The 20,543-nt window shown below is 36.7% G+C and overlaps 1 protein-coding gene across 1 annotated transcript in view; it reads right to left on the bottom strand.

Annotated features, from left to right (window-relative positions):
• The window catches only part of NMD3 (NMD3 ribosome export adaptor), a 40,414-nt gene extending 20,182 nt beyond the window's left edge, over positions 1-20,232 (bottom strand). The window contains exons 1-9 of the mRNA XM_004281860.3: positions 20,099-20,232; positions 19,485-19,541; positions 18,249-18,383; positions 16,020-16,116; positions 11,686-11,766; positions 8,915-9,043; positions 8,548-8,638; positions 984-1,062; positions 200-296 (exon numbers count right to left, since the gene is read on the bottom strand). Of these exons, the coding sequence (XP_004281908.1) occupies positions 200-296; positions 984-1,062; positions 8,548-8,638; positions 8,915-9,043; positions 11,686-11,766; positions 16,020-16,116; positions 18,249-18,383; positions 19,485-19,528 (753 nt within the window). The 5' untranslated portion in view covers positions 19,529-19,541; positions 20,099-20,232. The remainder of the gene's footprint in view (positions 1-199; positions 297-983; positions 1,063-8,547; positions 8,639-8,914; positions 9,044-11,685; positions 11,767-16,019; positions 16,117-18,248; positions 18,384-19,484; positions 19,542-20,098) is intronic.
• Between the last annotated feature and the right edge of the window lie 311 nt (positions 20,233-20,543).

Here is a 20,543-nt window from a genome sequence, read left to right as displayed (position 1 = left end):
GGACACGGGTTCGTGCCCGTCTGGGAAGATCCCACATGCCGCGGAGCGGCTGGGCCCGTGAGCCATGGCCGCTGAGCTTGCGCGTCCAGAGCCTTGCTCCGCAATGGGAGAGGCCACAATAGTGAGAGGCCCGCGTACCGCAAAAAAAAAAAAAAAAGAAAGAAAGAAGGACATGGATTAATTAAATGAGAAAAAGTACCTTGCATATTGGAACAATTTCCACAGAAAAAGTGCTTTTGTAATTGTATGTGTTACTATGGACATCCTGAGAGATCAGTCTCTGTGAGGCTTTGTATCTGTTAAGAGAAAAAGTTAATCATATAAAAAAACAAAGGTCCTTACTTGTAACAAGTCTCGAGAATATAAATTTTCATCAAAACAAACCATTACTGTCCAAGGTCTGAAACAGCAATGCCTGCTATGGTGAACCCTCATTTCGTCCACTTCATTTAAAAACCTTCACCAATCTGACTGCACCCTACCTATTTTCAACTTTACCTACTGAAAACCTCCAAAACATGCCCTTGGCTTAGACCAATCTAGTCTACATATAGCATCCATTAAAAGCCACACTAATGCCTGCCCAAAGTCATTGTTCACACTAATCTCACTTTTCAATACAAACTCTACTTTTGAAAATTTCCCCATTTTATGAGCTTAAGTTCTTCCTCTTCCATGAAGTTTCTCCCCAAAGTCCTCTACCCCCGTTTTTCTTCTCACTTATTTAAACATATTCAATCAGTGGTTCAGTACTACAGTGCTTACTATTGTGGGGTGAGGTCTAGCTCCCCAAAGAGATTGTTAATGCTCTTTGGCTAATACTTCCCTTAAAATGGCTAATCCAATAAATACTTACTAACTGTGTAAGTATCCCTACTATAATTTAAATATTTTAAGATAGGATGCCAAAGCCTGAAGAATGGATGTGACCTAAGTTCATTCCCAGTTCCCTGGATTTAATCACATGTACGTTCAAAACATACCTAGTGGGAACTGTGCACTGAAGAAATTCTACCATCTTCTGAGCATGTTGTTTTGAGGAATAATAGAAATCCAGACCATCTTTTAAAGAAAAAAGCCATGTTAAAATAATACCACAAAGTAAGATTTTCCTCTGCTAACATGACTATACCAAAAATTCAATGCATATTAAACAATTACAATATTCTAGCCATAGCACAGCAGGAATACCATTATCACGTAAAGGCTTGTTTGACAAAAGGATAGACAAATCCGATAAATACTAACAAAACAAGATGCCCAATTTAAATTTCAGACAAAATAAAGGTTAAAAGAAAACAATATTAAACAGAAGGATATTTTATGTAATAAATGGAACAATCTACCAAGAAGACAATAGGAATTCATCTAATAACACAGCACTGAGATGAAGAAAACAAAAACTATTAAAAAGAATAAAATTAACAAATGTTAATACACATGCAATCATTGTGGGAGACCAGTATAAGACTATCAAAACCAAAATGACCAAAATGACCAAAAATAGGGAGGATACACAGAACTTGAAAAACCAAGTATCAAGGTTGATTTAATTGACATTGTAGAACATGGTCCCAAGAAAGACTATTATTTTCAAAAATTCATAGAATATTCATAAAATAATCATATCTAAGAATAAAAAAAATTCAATAAATTCCAAACAGCAGAAATTACTACAATGTTATCTGATCACAATGCAGTACCATTAAAAATAAGCAGCAAAGAGATAACTAAAAGCAAACTACCTGCTAAGAAATGTTTAGAGATATTCTTCCAAATAACTCAGCTAACTAGGAAGACTAAAATAACTTCGAATAGCCAAAACAATTTTGAAGGTGACCAAAGTTGTCAGGAATTTACACTTCCCAATTTCAAAACTCAATAACTTTAGGTAGTCAAGACAGTGAGGTACTAGTATATTAAGGATAGATTATATAGATCTACAGAACAGACTTGAGAATCCAGAAATAAACCCTTACATTTATAGTCAATAAATCTTTGACAGAGGATCCAAGGCAATTCATTGGGAAAAGAACAGTCTTTTCACTAGGAAAACAGGCTATCCACATGGGAAAAGATGAATTTAGACACTTACACCATGCACAAATATTAACTCAAAAGGGTTAGACTTAAATATAAGAGCTAAAATTATAAAACATTTGAAAGAAACAGGAGAAAATCTTTCTGGTATCAATTAGACAAGAGTTCTTAAACATGACACCAAAAGCATGCTATTTAAAAAATGATAAATTAGACTTCAAAATTTAGAAGTTTCACAATTCAAAAGACACCATTTCATGCAGGCATCACACATCCTAATTTCAAAATATATTACAAAGTTACAGTAATCAAAACAGTATGGTATCGACAAAAAGACAAGTCTATAGAATCAATCCACACATACACAGTTAACTGATCTTCAACAAGTGTGCCACAAATACATGGTGGGGAAATGATAGTCTCTTCAACAAACGGCATTGGGAAAACTGGATATCCACATGCAAAAGAATGAAATTGAACTCATCTTACAAAAATCAACTCAAAACAGATTAAAAAGACTCAAATGTAAGACCTGAAACTATAGAACTTCTACGAGAAAACATACAAAAAAAGCTTCATGACACTGGTCTTGGCAATGATTTCATGGATGACACCAAAACAAAAACAAAAATAAACAACTGAGACTACATCAAACCCAAAAAGCTTCCACACAGCAAAAGAAACAATCACCACAGTGAAAGGGCAACCTACAGAATTGGAGAAAATATTTGCAGACCATGTATCTGCAAAGGGATTAATCTCCAAAATCTATTAGGAATTCCTACAGCTCAACAGCAAAAAAAACTAATAACCCAATTAAGCAACAGGCAGAGGAACAAGACATTTCTCCAAAGAAGATGTGCAAATGGCAAATAGGTATATGAAAAAAGCTCAATGTTGTTAATCGTCAGGGAAATGCAAATCCAAACCACAATGAGTTTACATTTCACACCTGTCAGGACGGCTATTACCAAAAAAACCCACAAAAGACAATTAGTACTGGCGAGAACATGGAGATACTAGAACCCTTGTACACTACTACGGAGAATATAAAACTGTGCAGCCACTATGGAAGATAGTCCAGATGTTCTTCAAAAAATTAAAAATAGAACTACCATATAATCCAGTAATCCTATTTCTAGGTATTTATCCAAAAGAAGCGAAATCAAGATCTCCCATGTTTACTGCAGCACTATTCACTACAGCCAAGATGATGGACATTTAGGTTGTTTCCACAACAGATGAATGGTTAAAATGTGATATATACCTCCAATGGAACATTATTCAGCCTTAAAAAGGAAGGAAATTCTACAATGTACAAAAACATGGACTAACCTTGAGGACATTATGCCAAGTGAAATAAGCCAGTCACAGAAAGACAAATACTGCATGATTCTACTCATATGAGGTATCTAAAATAGTCAAATTCATTGAATTAAACAGTGGAATGATGGTTGCCAGAGAGGAGGGGGAAATGAGGAGTGACTAGTTAATGGGCATAAAGTTTCAGTTAAGCAAGAGATTAAGCTCTAGAGATATGCTGTATAACACTGTACTTACAGTCAACTATAATGTATTATACACTTAAAAATTAAAGAGGGTAGATTTTATGTTAAGTGTTCTTATCACAATTTTAAAAAAAGACCCCATTAAGAAAATGAAAAGATAAACTAGGAGAAAATGTTTACAAATCATATGTGATAAGGGGCTTGTATCCAGTGTATATTTTAATAACTCTTACAACTTCAGACAACCCAATCAAAAACTGGGCAAAATACTTAAACAGCTATTTCACCAAAAAAGATACAGAAATGGCTAATAAGCTCATGAAAGATAATCAACATCATTAGTCATTTGGGAAATGCAAATTAAAACCACAATGAGATACCACTTCAAATTATCCTCTAAAACGGCTATTTATAAAAAGAAACAATAGCAAGTGTTGATGAGGATATGCAGAAACTAGAACCCTCAAACACTGCTGATGGGAATATAAAATGATACAGCCACTTTGGAAACACTTTAGTAGTTTCTTAAAAAGATAAATATAAATTTACCATATGACTCAGCAATTCTACACCTAGGTATGTACTCAAGAGCATCAAATAGCTGAGATACTTGGTGAGAAAAAAAAGAAATATGCAATGGGTAGTGGAAAAAGACAGCTTTAAGTACCAGCTACAGAGCCAATATGATACTCAGAAAATTTATTAAGTCTACATATTAGAAATTGAAAATAAACTAAGCTTTCAATTAATTCAAACAAAAAACTAAAGAAAGTAGAAGGGAAAAAAATTGTATAACTATGTATGGTGATGTATGTTAACTAGACTTAATAGGGTGACCATTCAGCAATATACACAAATATTCAATCAATATATTGTATACCTGAAACTAATATGTTTTATGTCAATTCTACAATTCTATCTCAATTAAAAAAATTTTTAAATAGAAGGATTAGTAACAAAAGCAAAAATTAAGAAAAAGTAAGACTTTCTTGATAAAACTAACTCTTTGAAAAAACTAGAATAGACAAAACTTTGGCAAATCTGATGGGAACGGGGAGAGAGAGGAAGCGAAGGGAGATGAAAAAAGACAAACAACATTAGCAAAAATAAAGAAGATACAATGATAGTTATGGATGAGATTTAACACTATGATATATGTACCACGTTCAATTTTATGCCAAGTATGTGAAAAGCTAGACAAAATGGTGAATTTCCTTGAAAAATTCTGTTAAAATTGATTCAAGAAGCAGTATAATACCTGAAAGACTAACGTCCTAATAAAAGGAGTTGAAAAGCCTTTACACCCTTTCCTCATACCAAACTGGATGGCTTACTGGGCAGGTTCTTACAAAACTTCAACATGTTGATTAACAGTATGCAGAAAGAGGGGAAAACTCCAACTGTTTCAATGTCACTAATGTAACTGATAGCATGATGGGACAGAACAGTTTAAATATAACTTTGTATGCATATGTATCAGATAGAAATCTCAACAAATATTCTATTTAGGGGTGAAACACAGAAAGATGGTAATGCCTGATACATTACCACTCAGTGCTATTCTCCACTCCTAGCCAAAGGGGAAAAAAAGAGGGAATAATACTGCAAAGGAAGAAATAAAACTATCATTGTGTACAGATAATAATTTACCTAGTAAATGATCATGTATATGACACAAGAATATAATGTAAACTATTAGTGATTAAGAAATTTCAGAAAGATCAACATACAAAATCAACAGTTTTCCAAAATACTAGCAATAATCACTTAGAAAATATAATGAAAACAGTTGCCATCCACAATAATAAAAAGCATAGAATAGTCCAAAAAAACTAGAAACATTCAAAATCTTCACGATGAAAACAATAACATGTCACTGAAATACAGAAAAGAACTAAATAAACATGATTATGCACCAGGCACAGTTCTAAGTGCTTTACACAAATTATTTAATCCTCACTATAATCCTATGAGGTAGTGTTATTACCATCCTCTCTATTCTATTAATGGGAAAACTGACGCTCAGAGAAGTTAAATAACTTGCCTAAGGTCACACAGCAAAAAACTGGTGGGACAGAGATTCAAATTCACAAAATCTGGTTCCAAAATCCATGCTCTTACTCACTATCAACCAAGGTTTACAAAAGAATTAATAAAAGGGCACATACTATAAAGTATAATTTACATACTGTAATAAAAGCAGTGGGACAAAATAAACCAGAACTGAGCCATGTGTACAAAGGAATTTAGTATATATAAGAAAGGAGATTTTTCAAATCAGTGGGGAAAGGACAGACTACTTGGTAGGTAAGTATTGAGACAATGCAAGTTAACTTTCTGGGAAAAACTCTTACCAGGTAAGATTAAAGATCCAAAAGTAAAACAGAAACTTATTTTCTAAAAATATCTTTGGAGTATAAAAAACTTTCCTATGTAAGACAGAAAGTCATAAGCCATAGCTATACAAAACTAAAAAATGAAAAATTTAGGGCTTCCCTGGTGGCGCAGTGGTTGAGAGTCCGCCTGCTGATGCAGGGGACACGGCTTCGTGCCCCGGTCCGGGAAGATCCCACATGCCGCGGAGCGGCTGGGCCTGTGAGCCATGGCTGCTGAGCCTGCGCGACTGGAGCCTGTGCTCCGCAACAGGAGAGGCCACAACAGTGAGAGGCCCGCGTACCACAAAAAAAGAAAAAAAAGAAAAATTTAGATGATAAAAGACATGAGACATTGTAAGAAAGTATCTGCTCTCTCAGGCTCACACTCAAACACATGCTCTGCATGCTCCTCTCTCTCTATATGTAATAATACACACACGTAATGAGATTGATATACTAAATAACAGACACAAAATATGTAAGGAAAAAACAGATATATGCAGAACAGACAATTCACATTAGATAAACATAAATGGCCAGTACACATCAAAATGTTAACCCTCATTAGTAATCAAGGAAATGAAAATAAAAACAAGATGCCTTTGTTCTCTTCATCAGAACAGCAAAAATTAGAAAGTCCAATACAATCTTATGCAGTGTTGGCAAGTGTTTGGAAAAACAGAAATTCTCACAAGTGATTGGACTGTAAGCTGGCACCATTTTGGAAAACAATCTAGCAGCACATATATAAAATTTAACATTTGCATACTTTTGTCTAGTAATTTCAATTCCTGAACTCAGTCCCACAGAAAAACCACTATGCACAAACATAAGGATGTTTATTACAGTACTGTTTGTAGCAGCAAAAAAAACTAGAGCATCTTGTAAACCAGTTAATAGGAAACAACTAAATAATTAAAAACATACTGATTAACAAATACACAACCATAGTGGTTAAAAATAATAAAATAGGATTATATGCAATGACGTGGAAACGTTTCTAAATATATTAAGATGGCAAGTCACAGAATATTACAGAACAGTCTCATATATGAGGGAAAACCAATGCTATCACAAATCATATACAGAGTACACATTGTAATACCTTGTTTAAGGGGCTACATCTGGGAATAACAAGTGGATAAATGGGACAGAGGTCCTTTATTCATATATACTTCTGTTTAAATTTTTACAATTGTTATGATTTTAAAAACAAAGTTACAAACAAACAAGCAAACAAACAAAAGATTCATTTACATCAAATCAAGAACCAGTAAGGGGAAAAAAATAGATTAATTCCTCTGGATGAAAAAAAGGATTGTTAAACTTCCAGCATTTTTGATTTTTAAAGTGACTGCAAAGGTATGTACCAGAATGTATCCAAGTCTTTTGCTACAAAAAATTCTGTGTAAGGACATTTCTGCCCTGGTGATGAACGATAATCAGAGTTTTCTGCTTCCTTTGCTAGAATATTAGGATCCCCTAATCCCCAAAAGTTACTCAAAACAAAGTTACTCAGAACAAAGGTATATTTTTGCCTGACGGCTAGCCACAAATATCCAGGCACCATGTTAAACAGGCTGCAAAGTACCTTCCCCACAATAAGTATTCAGTAAACTATGTTTTACAAATTTAGACTGTTAACCTTATAGTGGTAATGCACTCAAATCAGATACAAAGCTTAAAAGATTTTCTCCAGGTGACATAACTGATATTCATTTCTTCCCATTTAAGGACCTAAAATCACACTTCTAATTACTTTCCTCAAGACATATGAGATAAATGACTAACAGATCAGTAAGTAACAGAGGAGCTTACACTTTTAAAATAAGTAGTACAAGAATTTGGTCATTCCTTCAAGAATAGCTATCTCTAAACCTGTACTTTAACAACCAGGAAAATTATACACATGTCCTACAACTAAAAATATTAACTTTTAGCAAGAGACTTAAGAGTTTGCTAAAGAATATTTATTTTTTCTATTATTAAAGAAATATTTATCCATCGGCTAGTATATAAAAGTGTGCTACATCAATAGTAAGTGCTAAGACAGAACACGCTGTGAGGAGCCATTATGAAATTACACATTTTTAAATTCCATCTTCAAGAAATCTAATTATATCATTTGTATATCACTATTTATTATTACTGAGTTTAGCCTTTTGATTTAATGTATCCAGCACAAATGCCGCTAGGCATATGAAAAACAAAAATATTACAACTCACAGATCTCAAAAATAATTTTCTTTCAATCAGAAAACTGACCTCTACATAAAATAAGTTTTTGATGAATTTCTATCATACCACTTTACATTCTACTAATGTAGTTACTGGTTTACTCATCTGGTAGCTATTTAGTGTAAATTTCAATTAAAATAGAAAAAAATTAAAAATTCAGCTCCCCAGTTGCACTAACCACATTTCAAATATTCAATAGCTACATATGGCTAGAGGCTACCAAACTGGTTGGACAGTGCAGATAAAGAGCTAAGATTTTTTTCTTCCTAACAGAAATTTCTTTTGGACAGTACTATTCTAGATACTATCAGTAAAGATAAAAGACTCCTTAGGATAGCTGCAATAAAATCCTGACATCATTTCAAATGCTTTAAATTTTAACTCACCATGAATGTCTTTGATACGAAGTGTATTCTGGTACATGCCATATTTCAAAATCAACTGTTCCAGATAGTAGAAAGTTTTTTTGTGCAAAGTCTAAACATAAATGCATTATTGGATTAATAAATGAAATGCAAAAAAAAGCCATCTACAGATATAGGACACTGATTTTTAAAACAAAAACAACCTTTAAAGATTATCTAAAATGTGGCAGTGATCTCTTTCTAAAGGTGAATGCCCCAGAGACCAGGAATATCCCTACTGCCTGAACGATTTGGAAAGAGGGGAAAGGAGAAAGTTTTACTTGCTATTTATAACCGACAAAGATGAAATACAAGATGGAGGATTCACACATCATCTTTCTCTCATTACCTTTTGCCTGACTTGAACCACAGCCTTCCAGAAATCCTTAGCTTCCACTCTGTGGCAATCTCCACACATCTGGGGCTGAACAACATAATCCACCACAAACACTTGCTGAAGGATAGCACCATTCATCACCTGACGAAGAAAACAATCACACTCCTTCATTCTTTCCTTTCTGTTTAATAACATAGTTTTCTTAAAAGAAGATCCTTCAATATTTAATTTAAAATCTTCTTCCATGAATGCTTTGAGAAAATCAACAACAAATGAATTACATTTAAAATCGTAAGTCATACTATTTCAAGAAAGATATATAGGTTTAATTCATAGGATTTATTAGATTAACATTTCAAATTTACCTTTAGTTGAAGTGTTGTAAGGATATTTTTTGAAGAATTTTAACAGCTATATATTCATGTATATGCGTGTGTGTGTATAAAGTTCTTCCTTAGGAGACCAAGAAAACTCTCAAAAAAGAAGACATTCCTTAATTTAATTGTCCCCAAACATAGGCAATCATCAGAAATCACCTGGGAAGCTTTAATAGATTCCTGGATCTTACATCCAATTGAATCCAGTTTGATTCAGTCACTGTGAGTCAAATGATCAGCCAAGTTTGAGAAGCACTACCTCAGCTCATGTTTTTACTTCAATCTTATTCCAAATAAAAATGACTTTGAGAAGATTAACTTAGCCCACTGTCATGAACAACGGCTGCTTACTATCAACCTGATCATCTGTGCAGATGATCCAAAAGAAAACAAAGGGTTAAAATTAAGAGTGCATTTGTTTCCTTTTAAGCTGTTCAAGTCATAATGTAATTTACCAATAGCCCCTCATTTTCCTACCTATACTTTTTTTTTTTTACATCTTTATTGGAGTATAATTGCTTTACAATGGTGTGCTAGTTTCTGCTTTATAACAAAGTGAATCAGTTACACATATACATATGTTCCCATATTTCTTCCCTCTTGCGTCTCCCTCCCTCCCACCCTCCCTATCCCACCCTTCCAGGGGGTCACAAAGCACCGAGGTGATCTCCCTGTGCTATGCGGCTGCTTCCCACTACCTACCTTACATTTGGTAGTGTATATATGTCCATGCCGCTCTCTCGCTTTGTCACAGCTTACCCTTCCCCCTCCCCATATCCTCAAGTCCATTCTCTAGGAGGTATGTGTCTTTATTCCTGTCTTACCCCTAGGTTCTTCATGACATTTTTTTTTTCTTAAATTCCATATATATGCGTTAGCATACAGTATTTGTCTTTCTCTTTCTGACTTACTTCACTCTGTATGACAGACTCTAGGTCTATCCACCTCATTACAAATAGCTCAATTTCGTTTCTTCTTATGGCTGAGTAATATTCCATTGTATATATGTGCCACATCTTCTTTATCCATTCATCCGATGATGGGCACTTAGGTTGTTTCCATCTCCGGGCTATTCGAAATAGAGCTGCAATGAACATTTTGGTACATGACTCTTTTTGAATTATGGTTTTCTTAGGGTATATGCCCAGTAGTGGGATTGCTGGGTCATATGGTAGTTCTATTTGTAGTTTTTTAAGGAACCTCCATACTGTTCTCCATAGTGGCTGAACCAATTCACATTCCCACCAGCAGTGCAAGAGTGTTCCCTTTTCTCCACACCCTCTCCAGCATTTATTGTTTCTAGATTTTTTGATGATAGCCATTCTGACTGGTGTGAGGTGATACTTCATTGTAGTTTTGATTTGCATTTCTCTAATGATTAATGATGTTGAGCATTCTTTCATGTGTTTGTTGGCAGTCTGTATACCTTCTTTGGAGAAATGTCTATTTAGGTCTTCTGCCCATTTTTGGATTGGGTTGTTTTTTGTTATTGAGCTGCATGAGCTGCTTATAAATTTTGGAGATTAATCCTTTGTCACTTGCTTCGTTTGCAAATATTTTCTCCCATTCTGAGGGTTGTCTTTTGGTCTTGTTTATGGTTTCCTTTGCTGTGCAAGAGCTCTGAAGTTTCATTAGGTCCCATTTGTTTATTTTTGTTTTTATTTCCATTTCTCTAGGAGGTGGGTCAAAAAGGATCTTGCTGTGATTTATGTCATAGAGTGTTCTGCCTATGTTTTCCTCTAAGAGTTTGATAGTTTCTGGCCTTATATTTAGGTCTTTAATCCATTTTGAGCTTATTTTTGTGTGTGCTGTTAGGGAGTGATCTAATCTCATACTTTTACATGTACCTGTCCAGTTTTCCCAGCACCACTTATTGAAGAGGCTGTACATTCACTGTACAATCCACTGTACATTCCTGCCTCCTTTATCAAAGATAAAGTGACCATATGTGCGTCGGTTTATCTCTGGGTTTTCTATCCTGTTCCATTGATCTATCTTTCTGTTTTTGTGCCAGTACCATACTGTCTTGATTACTGTAGCTTTGTAGTATAGTCTGAAGTCAGGGAGCCTGGTTCCTCCAGCTCCGTTTTTCGTTCTCAAGATTGCTTTGGCTATTCGGGGTCTTTTGCATTTCCATACAAATTGTGAAATTTTTTGTTCTAGCTCTGTGAAAAATGCCAGTGGTAGTTTGATAGGGATTGCATTGAATCTGTAGATTGCTTTGGGTAGTAGAGTCATTTTCACTATGTTGATTCTTCCAATCCAGGAACATGGTATATCTCTGCATCTATTTGTATCATCTTTAATTTCTTTCATCAGTGTCTTATAATTTTCTGCATAAAGGTCTTTTGTTTCCTTATCCTACCTATACTTTAAACCATGCTGAGAAAATTATGTATAGCTTACCTCTTTCTGAATAGTTAGTTTAACCTTAAGTCTCTTAGAATGGGGCTCAGTCCAAACAAAGCTTGCATCTACAAGCCGTACCTTCAACAAAACACAAACAAAAAGAAACGTAAGTTCCCCTCTGAGGAGAAAAGAAATGAGAGAATAACTCATTAATAAACAGATTTCATAGATGCTTAAGGAATCCATGATTAATCTACCCAACATCACAAGTTTAAAAAAGAAAAAGTTATCATCAGAGGTATGGCAACAAAAACAGCAAATAAAGGGAAAATCTAATGACTATATTAATGAAACTGGTATAATTCAAGCAAAAATTAAAATACTTGCATAGAAAAAAACTCCTTTCCCCTAAAAACAGTGTACAGTTTTTTGAATGGAAATTACACTTTTTAGAAGAAAACAAAGACCTGATGACCTCATCATCTACTAGAAATCTCATGAACAAAGGTTTCTACTTTTATTATTCTCACTATAATATGTATGTGGCTTAAAAAAAAAAAGAATGAACATTCATTACAAGGAGTCTCATGCACTGAATACTGAATCCACAATGGTAACTCACTGCTAAATCAGCAGAGGCCAGAAACAGTTTGCCATATGTGACAAATTGAATGTAGCTCAATATGGCTAAAATGGGTGTTTTGAGGAAGGGGGTGGGAGAACAAAAATGGAGGTTGTTTCAATAATTTGGGCAGGAGTTGTAGCTGACCTGAACTGAGGGGTCGGAAATAACAGCAGCAGAAAGATCCAAGCCAAGAGCTATTTAGGAGATAAAATCTATAGGATTTAATAATAACTGGATATGGGAAGGAAGAAAAGAAGATTCTAGAATGATGGTCAAGTATCCAGCTTGGGCATCTAGGTAACACTATTTTTCTGACACAAATAAAAAACAGATTAAATGGGGAGGGATGTGCTATATTTGGTTTCAGACATTTAAGTTTAAGAGGATTTATCTAAGATATCCAAGTGAAGCTGTTCAGTGGATAGTGAGATATCTATTTGGTCTGGAGCTCTATGGAGAAATCTGAGCTGTAGATAACAGATTTGGGAGACATGAGCAGGCAGATAATTTTATCAAGACCTTTCTGGTGAGAACTAGATAAGCTAGTAGAGGTACAGCCGTCCAGAGTAAAACCCTCCTCATTCGACTGGTTCCCTAAAGCAAAGCCTAGTAGTCAACAAGCGACACCACGTACAGAGGGTGACAGAGAGCTTCTTACTCCCTCAGCTTCCATCTGCATTCCCCATTCCTCAGCCTCACCACACCATCTGTCCTCAGACAACCAGGAATAATCCATCTTATCGAGCCCTTTAATTCTTCTTTACCATTACCTCAGTCACTCCCTCATCTCCCACACTCCGATCTCCATATGGTTCCACATATGCCCTTTTCTTTTTTTTTTTTTGCGGTACGTGGGCCTCACTGTTGTTGGCCTCTCCCATTGCGGAGCACAGGCTCCGGACGCGCAGGCTCAGTGGCCATGGCTCACGGGCCCAGCCGCTCTGCGGCATGTGGGATCTTCCCAGACCGGGGCACAAACCCGTGTCCCCTGCATCAGCAGGTGGACTCTCAACCACTGCACCACCAGGTAAGCCCACATATGCCCTTTTCTATCCCATCTAACACTCCTCCCCAAATCCTGAAAACCTTTTACTAGCCTCTGGAATTCAACATTCACTAACAACAAAACCTCCAAAATCCTCAATCTCTTTCCTGAACATTCCCTTCACCTTCTAGATCTCCTGCTTATATATATTGCTCTCCCTGCAGCTAATTAGAAGTAATGACTGATTTTTTTTCTCATCTTCTCAAACTTTTATCATTAAAGGATCCCAGGATTCAGTCCTGAAATTTCTCCCTTTCTCTAAACTCTCTAGGAAATCTCATCTAATATTATAGCTTTAAATACCATCACACCCCAAATTTATTATCTCTGGTCTGGACCACTCCCTTGCTCATTTATCCAGCTCCCCACTATTTCTACTTCCATGTCTAATGGACATCTAAGCACCACTTTGAGATGAGCTTTGATCTCTCCTGCCTGACCTGCTCCTCTTTTTTTTTTTAATTTTATTTATTTATTTATTATTTATTTTGGCTGTGCCAGGTCTTAGTTGTGGCATGCGGACTCTTAGCTGCTGCACACATGCGGGACCTAGTTCCCCGACCAGGGATTCAACCTGGGCCCCTTGCATTGGGAACAAGGAGTCTTACCCACTGGACCACCAGGGAAGTCCCCTGACCTGCTCCTCTTAAAGCCTTTCCTACTTCACTATCAGTAACTCCCTCCTCTGGTTGATCAAGTTAAGAACCATGGAAGTCACCCTTGACTATTCCAACTCATAAACATACATCCAGCTTCATGAGTAAATCCTACTGACTACCTTCAAAATACAGCCAGAACCTGTCCACTTCTCACTTCCTCTACTACTGATCCAAATATCATTTCTCATGACTACTACAATCGCTTCCTAAAGGTGCCCATGCCCCTCACATCTATTCTAAACACAGCCAGAAGGAAGCTGATAAACTGTAAATCATTCATCTCACTATTCTGCCCTATACCCTGTATACCAGCGGTCCCCAACCTTCCAACCTTTTTGGCACCAGGTACCAGTTTCACAGAAGGCAATTTTTCCACAGACGGGGGTGGGGGGTGGGGCGGTTGTTCAGGCGGTAATGCCAGCAATGGGGAGCAACGGGGAGCAGATGAAGCTTTGCTCACTCACCCACCCCCGCTGCTCACCTCCTGCTATGCGGCTCAGTTCCTAACAGGCCACCGACCAGTACCTGTCCGCGACCTGAGGGATGGGGACCCCTGCTCTATACCCACTATACTCAGAGTAAAAACCAGGCCTCAAAAGGGCCTACAAGGCCTGACCTACTGACTTTCCATGCCTTCCCTGGCTTCATCCCCAATTACTTTTCCCTCCCCACTCCACTCTAACCACACAGGTATTCTCCTGCCTTTGGCCTCTACACTTGTTTTGTCTACCCATAATGCTCTTCTCCTCCAGATTGTGGCTCCCTCCCCTACTGCCTTTAATGTTTATTCAAGTATCACCTTATCAATGAGGCCTCCCCTAACCATTCTATTTTAAATTGCAACTCTTCCCTGCACAGTTCTGGCTTTTTCCTCCACAGAATTTATACCTCTTAATATACCTATTTATTTTGTTCATTGACTACTCTACACCCTCCCCTTCAACTAAAATAAAAGCTCTCTAAGACAGGGATTTCGTCTCTCTCATTCACTTCCATATCCCTAACACCAAAAGTAGACTGGCACAGAGTTGAGTTAATAAACATCTGTTGAATGCTAATGAATTATTAATGAACATCTGACAAAAGCCTGAAGTATGAAAAACAAAGACCAAATTACACAAAAACTGACTCCAGGAAAAAAAAAAAAAAACTAAGACAAATCAGGGAACAGAAGGAAAGTAAAAAACAATAACAGCATATTATTAAACCTTCAGAAATATTCAACAGACTGTATCAAGAACATTAAAAACTCTAAACTTAAAATATTACTACTGAAAGAAAATTAATACAAAAACTGGAAGATAAAAGAAACTGTCAGGAACACAGGGAAAAAAAGATTAAAAACAATACAAGGGCAAAAAGGCAAAGTTTTCAGCTAGTAGGGCCAATATTTGACTGATACAAATTCCAGGGAGAAAAAACAAGGAAAATAAAGGGAGAAACTTCAAAGAACTCTTACATGTAATTTAGCAGAGTTTTAAGAGAATCTGAAGCTCGTCAAACCAAAAGAGCCATTTCAATTACAAATATACCTGATGGAAATAAGTCATAAAGTTTAGCATAAAGAAAACTGAAAGTTTTATGTAGAGAGCCTAACTACACTAACAAACCCTATTTGTTTTCTGAAGATGTTTATACCCTGACTTTAAGTAATAGGCACAAATATTTTCTTTGCAGAGCAGTAACGAAAAATTTTTTAAAACCGAATACCATAGCCCTAATACTATAGCCTCCAAATTATGTTTAGCAATGGCTTTATATAAACATTTTCAGTAAAGATTATTGCACATAAGAGGTTCTCAAATAATGAATGAAAAAAATTTGATTCTAAAGCAAAAAGATTTTCATTTCCATTAAAAAGGAATATATACAACTTTAAAAATGAAAACAGCATTTGTAGTAGTGTGCTTACCAACAGTAGCATTTAATAGTTATTTTGGAAAATCTACTCAAACAAGGATTATCTGAAAATGAGAGATTACACACACACACACACACACACACACACACACACACACACACAGAACCCCCCACAAAAACTGATTTTAGCTATTTGACCTACCTTACTCAGAGGGGCTTTGATTTTTTTCAAACATAAAGCAAGAAGTTCCCTAGATTCTAATGCACATTGTACCCAAGTTCCTGGTGGCTGGAAATATCTGAGAGAAAATATATTGAAATTCAGGATCTCTCAGAAAAAAAAAAAAATTTCCACGTGAATATGCAGACATAACAATGATTATTAAATTAATAATACCCAAGGTTGATCTGAGGCACTTAACCAAAATATATTTTATAAGTTCCAGAAAACTTTCGGTTAGACAAGTAATTTAGTTAAAAAGATAAAATTCTGAGTATTTAAGAAAGTCAATCTGAAATAACTTATTAAAAGGTCTTATTACTTCAAGCACCAATAAGCATTCCAGTGAGGATGACAAAATGCCCCAGTGTTCCTTGAAGCTATACTTTGAAACACAGGTGAAAAAATCACCTCCAAATAGCATTAAAATGGTTTATAATGTACATCTAAAATGCTTAAGAACTGCTTATTTCTCACACACAAAAAAGGTAAATTAGTACCTAATACTATGTATCAATAATACCTCAGACTATTTATCTACTTCAAAGTCCCTTTTCAAATTTTAAATTGTAAAATTTTAAATCTTATATAAAACCTGACTAAATTAAAATTGAAATCCCTTATGTATGTACTTTAAGTTTTTTAGCCCAGTCAGCTCAGGACTTAGGACAGTGCCTAGCATACAGCAAATGCTCAATAAATTAATACTTCTAAATGTATTATGTGAATGCTTTTTTTTCCTTACTTGTTAAGTAAATAGTCTGATTTTCACTTTTAAAGTTTCACTGAAAAAAATTATTTATATAGGTCCCTTTGTTATAAGCATGTTTTTGGAGTTAGAAAGGGCTTCGTATATCATCTAATAAAGCCCCTTCACTCTGATGAGGAAATTAAGGCTTAGAGAGGTGAAGTGGCCAAGAGTATCAAAGAGCTAGTTTGTGAAAAATTCAAGATAAACTGGGTCTCCTGATTCTTTGTCCAGTGTTTTTTTTCCACCGATGCTCTTAAGAATAGCGAATATTTATTATAGATTAAGCCTCACACCTGCCAAGCTTACAAACTATACACTCCCTGAAACAGTACACAAGTTTCATGTCTTTGTTTTATGTATTTTTCTGGGAAGATGCAGTTTTTAAATTCTTAAAGGGATTCATGAACCCCTCCCTCCCAAAAAAGTTAAGAGCCACTAGAGTCCTAACCCATTTGGGAAATCACAGGCATATAATTTTATGGGTAGTTTCAATGGGTAGTTTTGTATTACTCAATGGCCTCCTAGACATAAGCTGTTCATGCCAACGACTAAAGTAAACATAAAAGGAATAAAACATTAACTTTCAGAAGACGTCTGCCTTAAAATCCAGTCTTCATTTCAGACCATCCTAGATATGATATACTGAGCTGTTTTTCCATCAGCTATAGTCATTTTAGTTACATGGGAACATTAATACATGATTTTTAATTTAAAACACACCACTAAATTACTTAAAAAATAAGGTGCTTTTTATCATACATGGCTTCTAAATGACTGAAGCGGAAAACAAAATCTTCATGGTAATTAATAGTAATATGTCTTTAAAATCTGCTCTCACCCTTAAAAACATAAACTTGTATCTATTAATTGTATACATCAAACCTATTAATCTCTTAACAGAAAAAGAACAGATTCAAATACCTTTGCACTAACTTTACCAAATTAGCAGAGAAAAATAGAAAAGAACACTACAAAATTGCCAATTCTAAAATCTCTAACTAGGCCAACATAAATAAAACTTAAATCTCAATTACACGCACTTTATTACATATATCTTATCGCATGTTATTTTTAAAGGATGGAAAGAGTATCATGTCTAGTGATTCACTATTATGGGAGTGTCATAACCCTAGGTGTACTGGGAACACAAAATGTTTAAGAATCATTGCCGTTATCCAAAATGAAAGTTCTATAACCTCTGATGTCCACTATGGTAACCACCAGGCACATGTGACTACTGAGGACTTGAAATGTGGGTAGCAGACAGAACTGAATACTTAATTTTATTACATTTTAATTACTTTAAACTTAAAAAGCCACATATGGCCAATGGCTGATGCCAATCTAGAAGAATGTACAGTGAATATCTTAACACTCTTAAAATATTGTCAGTATATCCTGGTGGCTCTCCCACATACAAATTTCAACTTTAAGCAGGATAAAATAGTACCACACCGTACCTTTGGCACTGTTTGCAGAAAGATACAGAGACTTGTTTCGGAATACCTTGGCTGATATCTACTTTACTTCGCAGACAAGCCACACAAATATTGGCAGGATTTGGACTGATCGGGACACCGCAATCGCAGCACAAGCTTAAATAAACAAAGCATACGTTTTTCAAATTAGATTTCATAAGTGCACAGGTTAAATTAAAAAACTATCAAACAGGGAGTAGCAGATACAAACTATAATACTATATATAAAAGAGATAAACAACAAGGTCCCACTGTATAGCACAGGTAACTATATTCAATAACCTGTAATAAACAATAATGGAAAAGAATTAAAAAATATATATAACTGAATCACATTGCTGTACACCAGAGACTAACACAACACTGAAAAATTAACTATACTTCAACAAAAAATAATAATAAAAAAATAAAAAACAAACAAACCAAAGCCTTCAAGTTAGGCCATAATATCTTTGCCCTTTTTAAAAAACTGACTTCAAAGATGCAGTAGATTAAAAAACCTTGGATTATTGAGGCGAAAAAAAACCAAGGATGGCCGCAATTCCAAAAAGCCTCAAAATATGGCCGATGTACAAAGGGTCTAGAGAGGCAAAATAACTGCTAATAGTAATCATCAGACAGCTTTATAGTCCAAAGGCAAATTTTTTTTTAAGCCTCAGTATAGCACAGGGACTGCCAAAATGTAAACATTAACCCAAAGGAGAAAAATTTTTAGAGGATGGAAAGAGTATCATGTCTAGTGACTCACTATGATGGGGGTGTCATAACCCTAGGTGTACTGGGAACACAAAATGTTTAAGAATCATTGACGTTACCCAGAATGAAAAGTTCTATAACCTCTGATGTCCACTATGGTAACCACCAGGCAAATGTGACTACTGAGGACTTGAAATGTGGGTAGTAGACAGAACAAATGAATACATAATTTTATTACATTTTAATTACCTTAAATTTAAAAGTCAATGGCTGATGCCAACATAGAAGAATGTACAGTGAATATTTTAACATTCTTAAACCAGTATTTACTACCACAAACTTCCCAGCGAAAAACGAACTCGTTTTTCTCAGGAAACAAGGCTTTTCATTTTTCCCACTTAAGACAAAAGAATCCCCCCGACCCCACCCCGCAAAGAAAAGCTTTCCCCACAGTAAGTTTCAAAGAGTCACTGTTAACATTTTTAAACTTAAGAGGGATGGGGGAAAAGGGACGCGACTCACATGTGTCCAGGTGTGTGCTTCGCGGGTTCTGTCATATACTCCATTTTTCTGTATATCCTGATTTTAAAAAGAGAGAGAATAGTAAGATTTAAGACATCTGTTGCTCATCTTCCTTCTGCCTCTCTGAATAAGGCAGCCAAGCCTCGTAAAGCCACAAATAAGAAAAACCAATTCCACCTGGAACCTTTGGAAGAAGTAATTTCTTTAATAACACAAAGAAGTGAATTCCGGAGGTTCCCGTCTGCAAGACCCTCGAGCCACTAAACTGCGCGCTGACCTCAGGCGGCACCTGGGCGCCAACCCCGGCGAACCCAAGGAGGGGCCAGAGGGGGCTGGGGCCGCACCGGACACCCCACGCCCTCACCGCTGCCGCGGGCGTGCCTCGAACCTCACTGTAAGAGTCCGCGGGCGGTGTCACCGCACCTGCGGGCCACCCACCCACCCCACTCCGACCCCGCACCTCGCGGGTGAGACCTCACGCGGGCTCCCGCCGGCGGCACACACGCTGCGCGCACGCGGCCCGAGGAAGCCCGAGCCCAGGGAGTCCGTCCCCCTCTCTCCTTAGGGACCCCGCACGACTGCAAGCCGGGTCTCGGCCCCCAGAACCTACTTACCGCCTCTGGGCCAGACCCAGATGTGCCGAAAAACCGCAGCAGGACCAGCTCCTACCGCCTAGTCAGCGGCCACCACAGCTGACTCCAGTACACTGAAGATCTCGCGAGAGAATAGCTCGAAATCTCGCGGGCCGACAGCGCGAATCACAGCGGCGTGTGGGGGACCGAGAAAGGGGAGGGTGCTGGCGAGCGGGGGGCGGAGAGGGCGGGGCGGGGCGGAGGCCAGGCTGGTGGAAAAGATGAGGGAGAGAAGGCAGCGGGCTCTCTGCCTCTCTCGTCCTATGGCGCCTGAGACTCACACAGACTTTACAACTCTTCTATTTGGTTATCGTCCTTCCCGATCTTCTTGGCCAGAGTTCACTCAGAGCCACTTTTTAGATACCCCTATTGGGAGCTTGCTTCTTGTTTAAATGATTATATAAAAGTTATCTATAAACGGTACCAC

Source organism: Orcinus orca, chromosome 5 (genome assembly GCF_937001465.1).
Source record: "Orcinus orca chromosome 5, mOrcOrc1.1, whole genome shotgun sequence".
Taxonomy (NCBI): domain Eukaryota; kingdom Metazoa; phylum Chordata; class Mammalia; order Artiodactyla; family Delphinidae; genus Orcinus; species Orcinus orca.
Note: the sequence above shows the minus strand (reverse complement) of the source record. Positions and strands in the feature narration are given on the sequence as shown.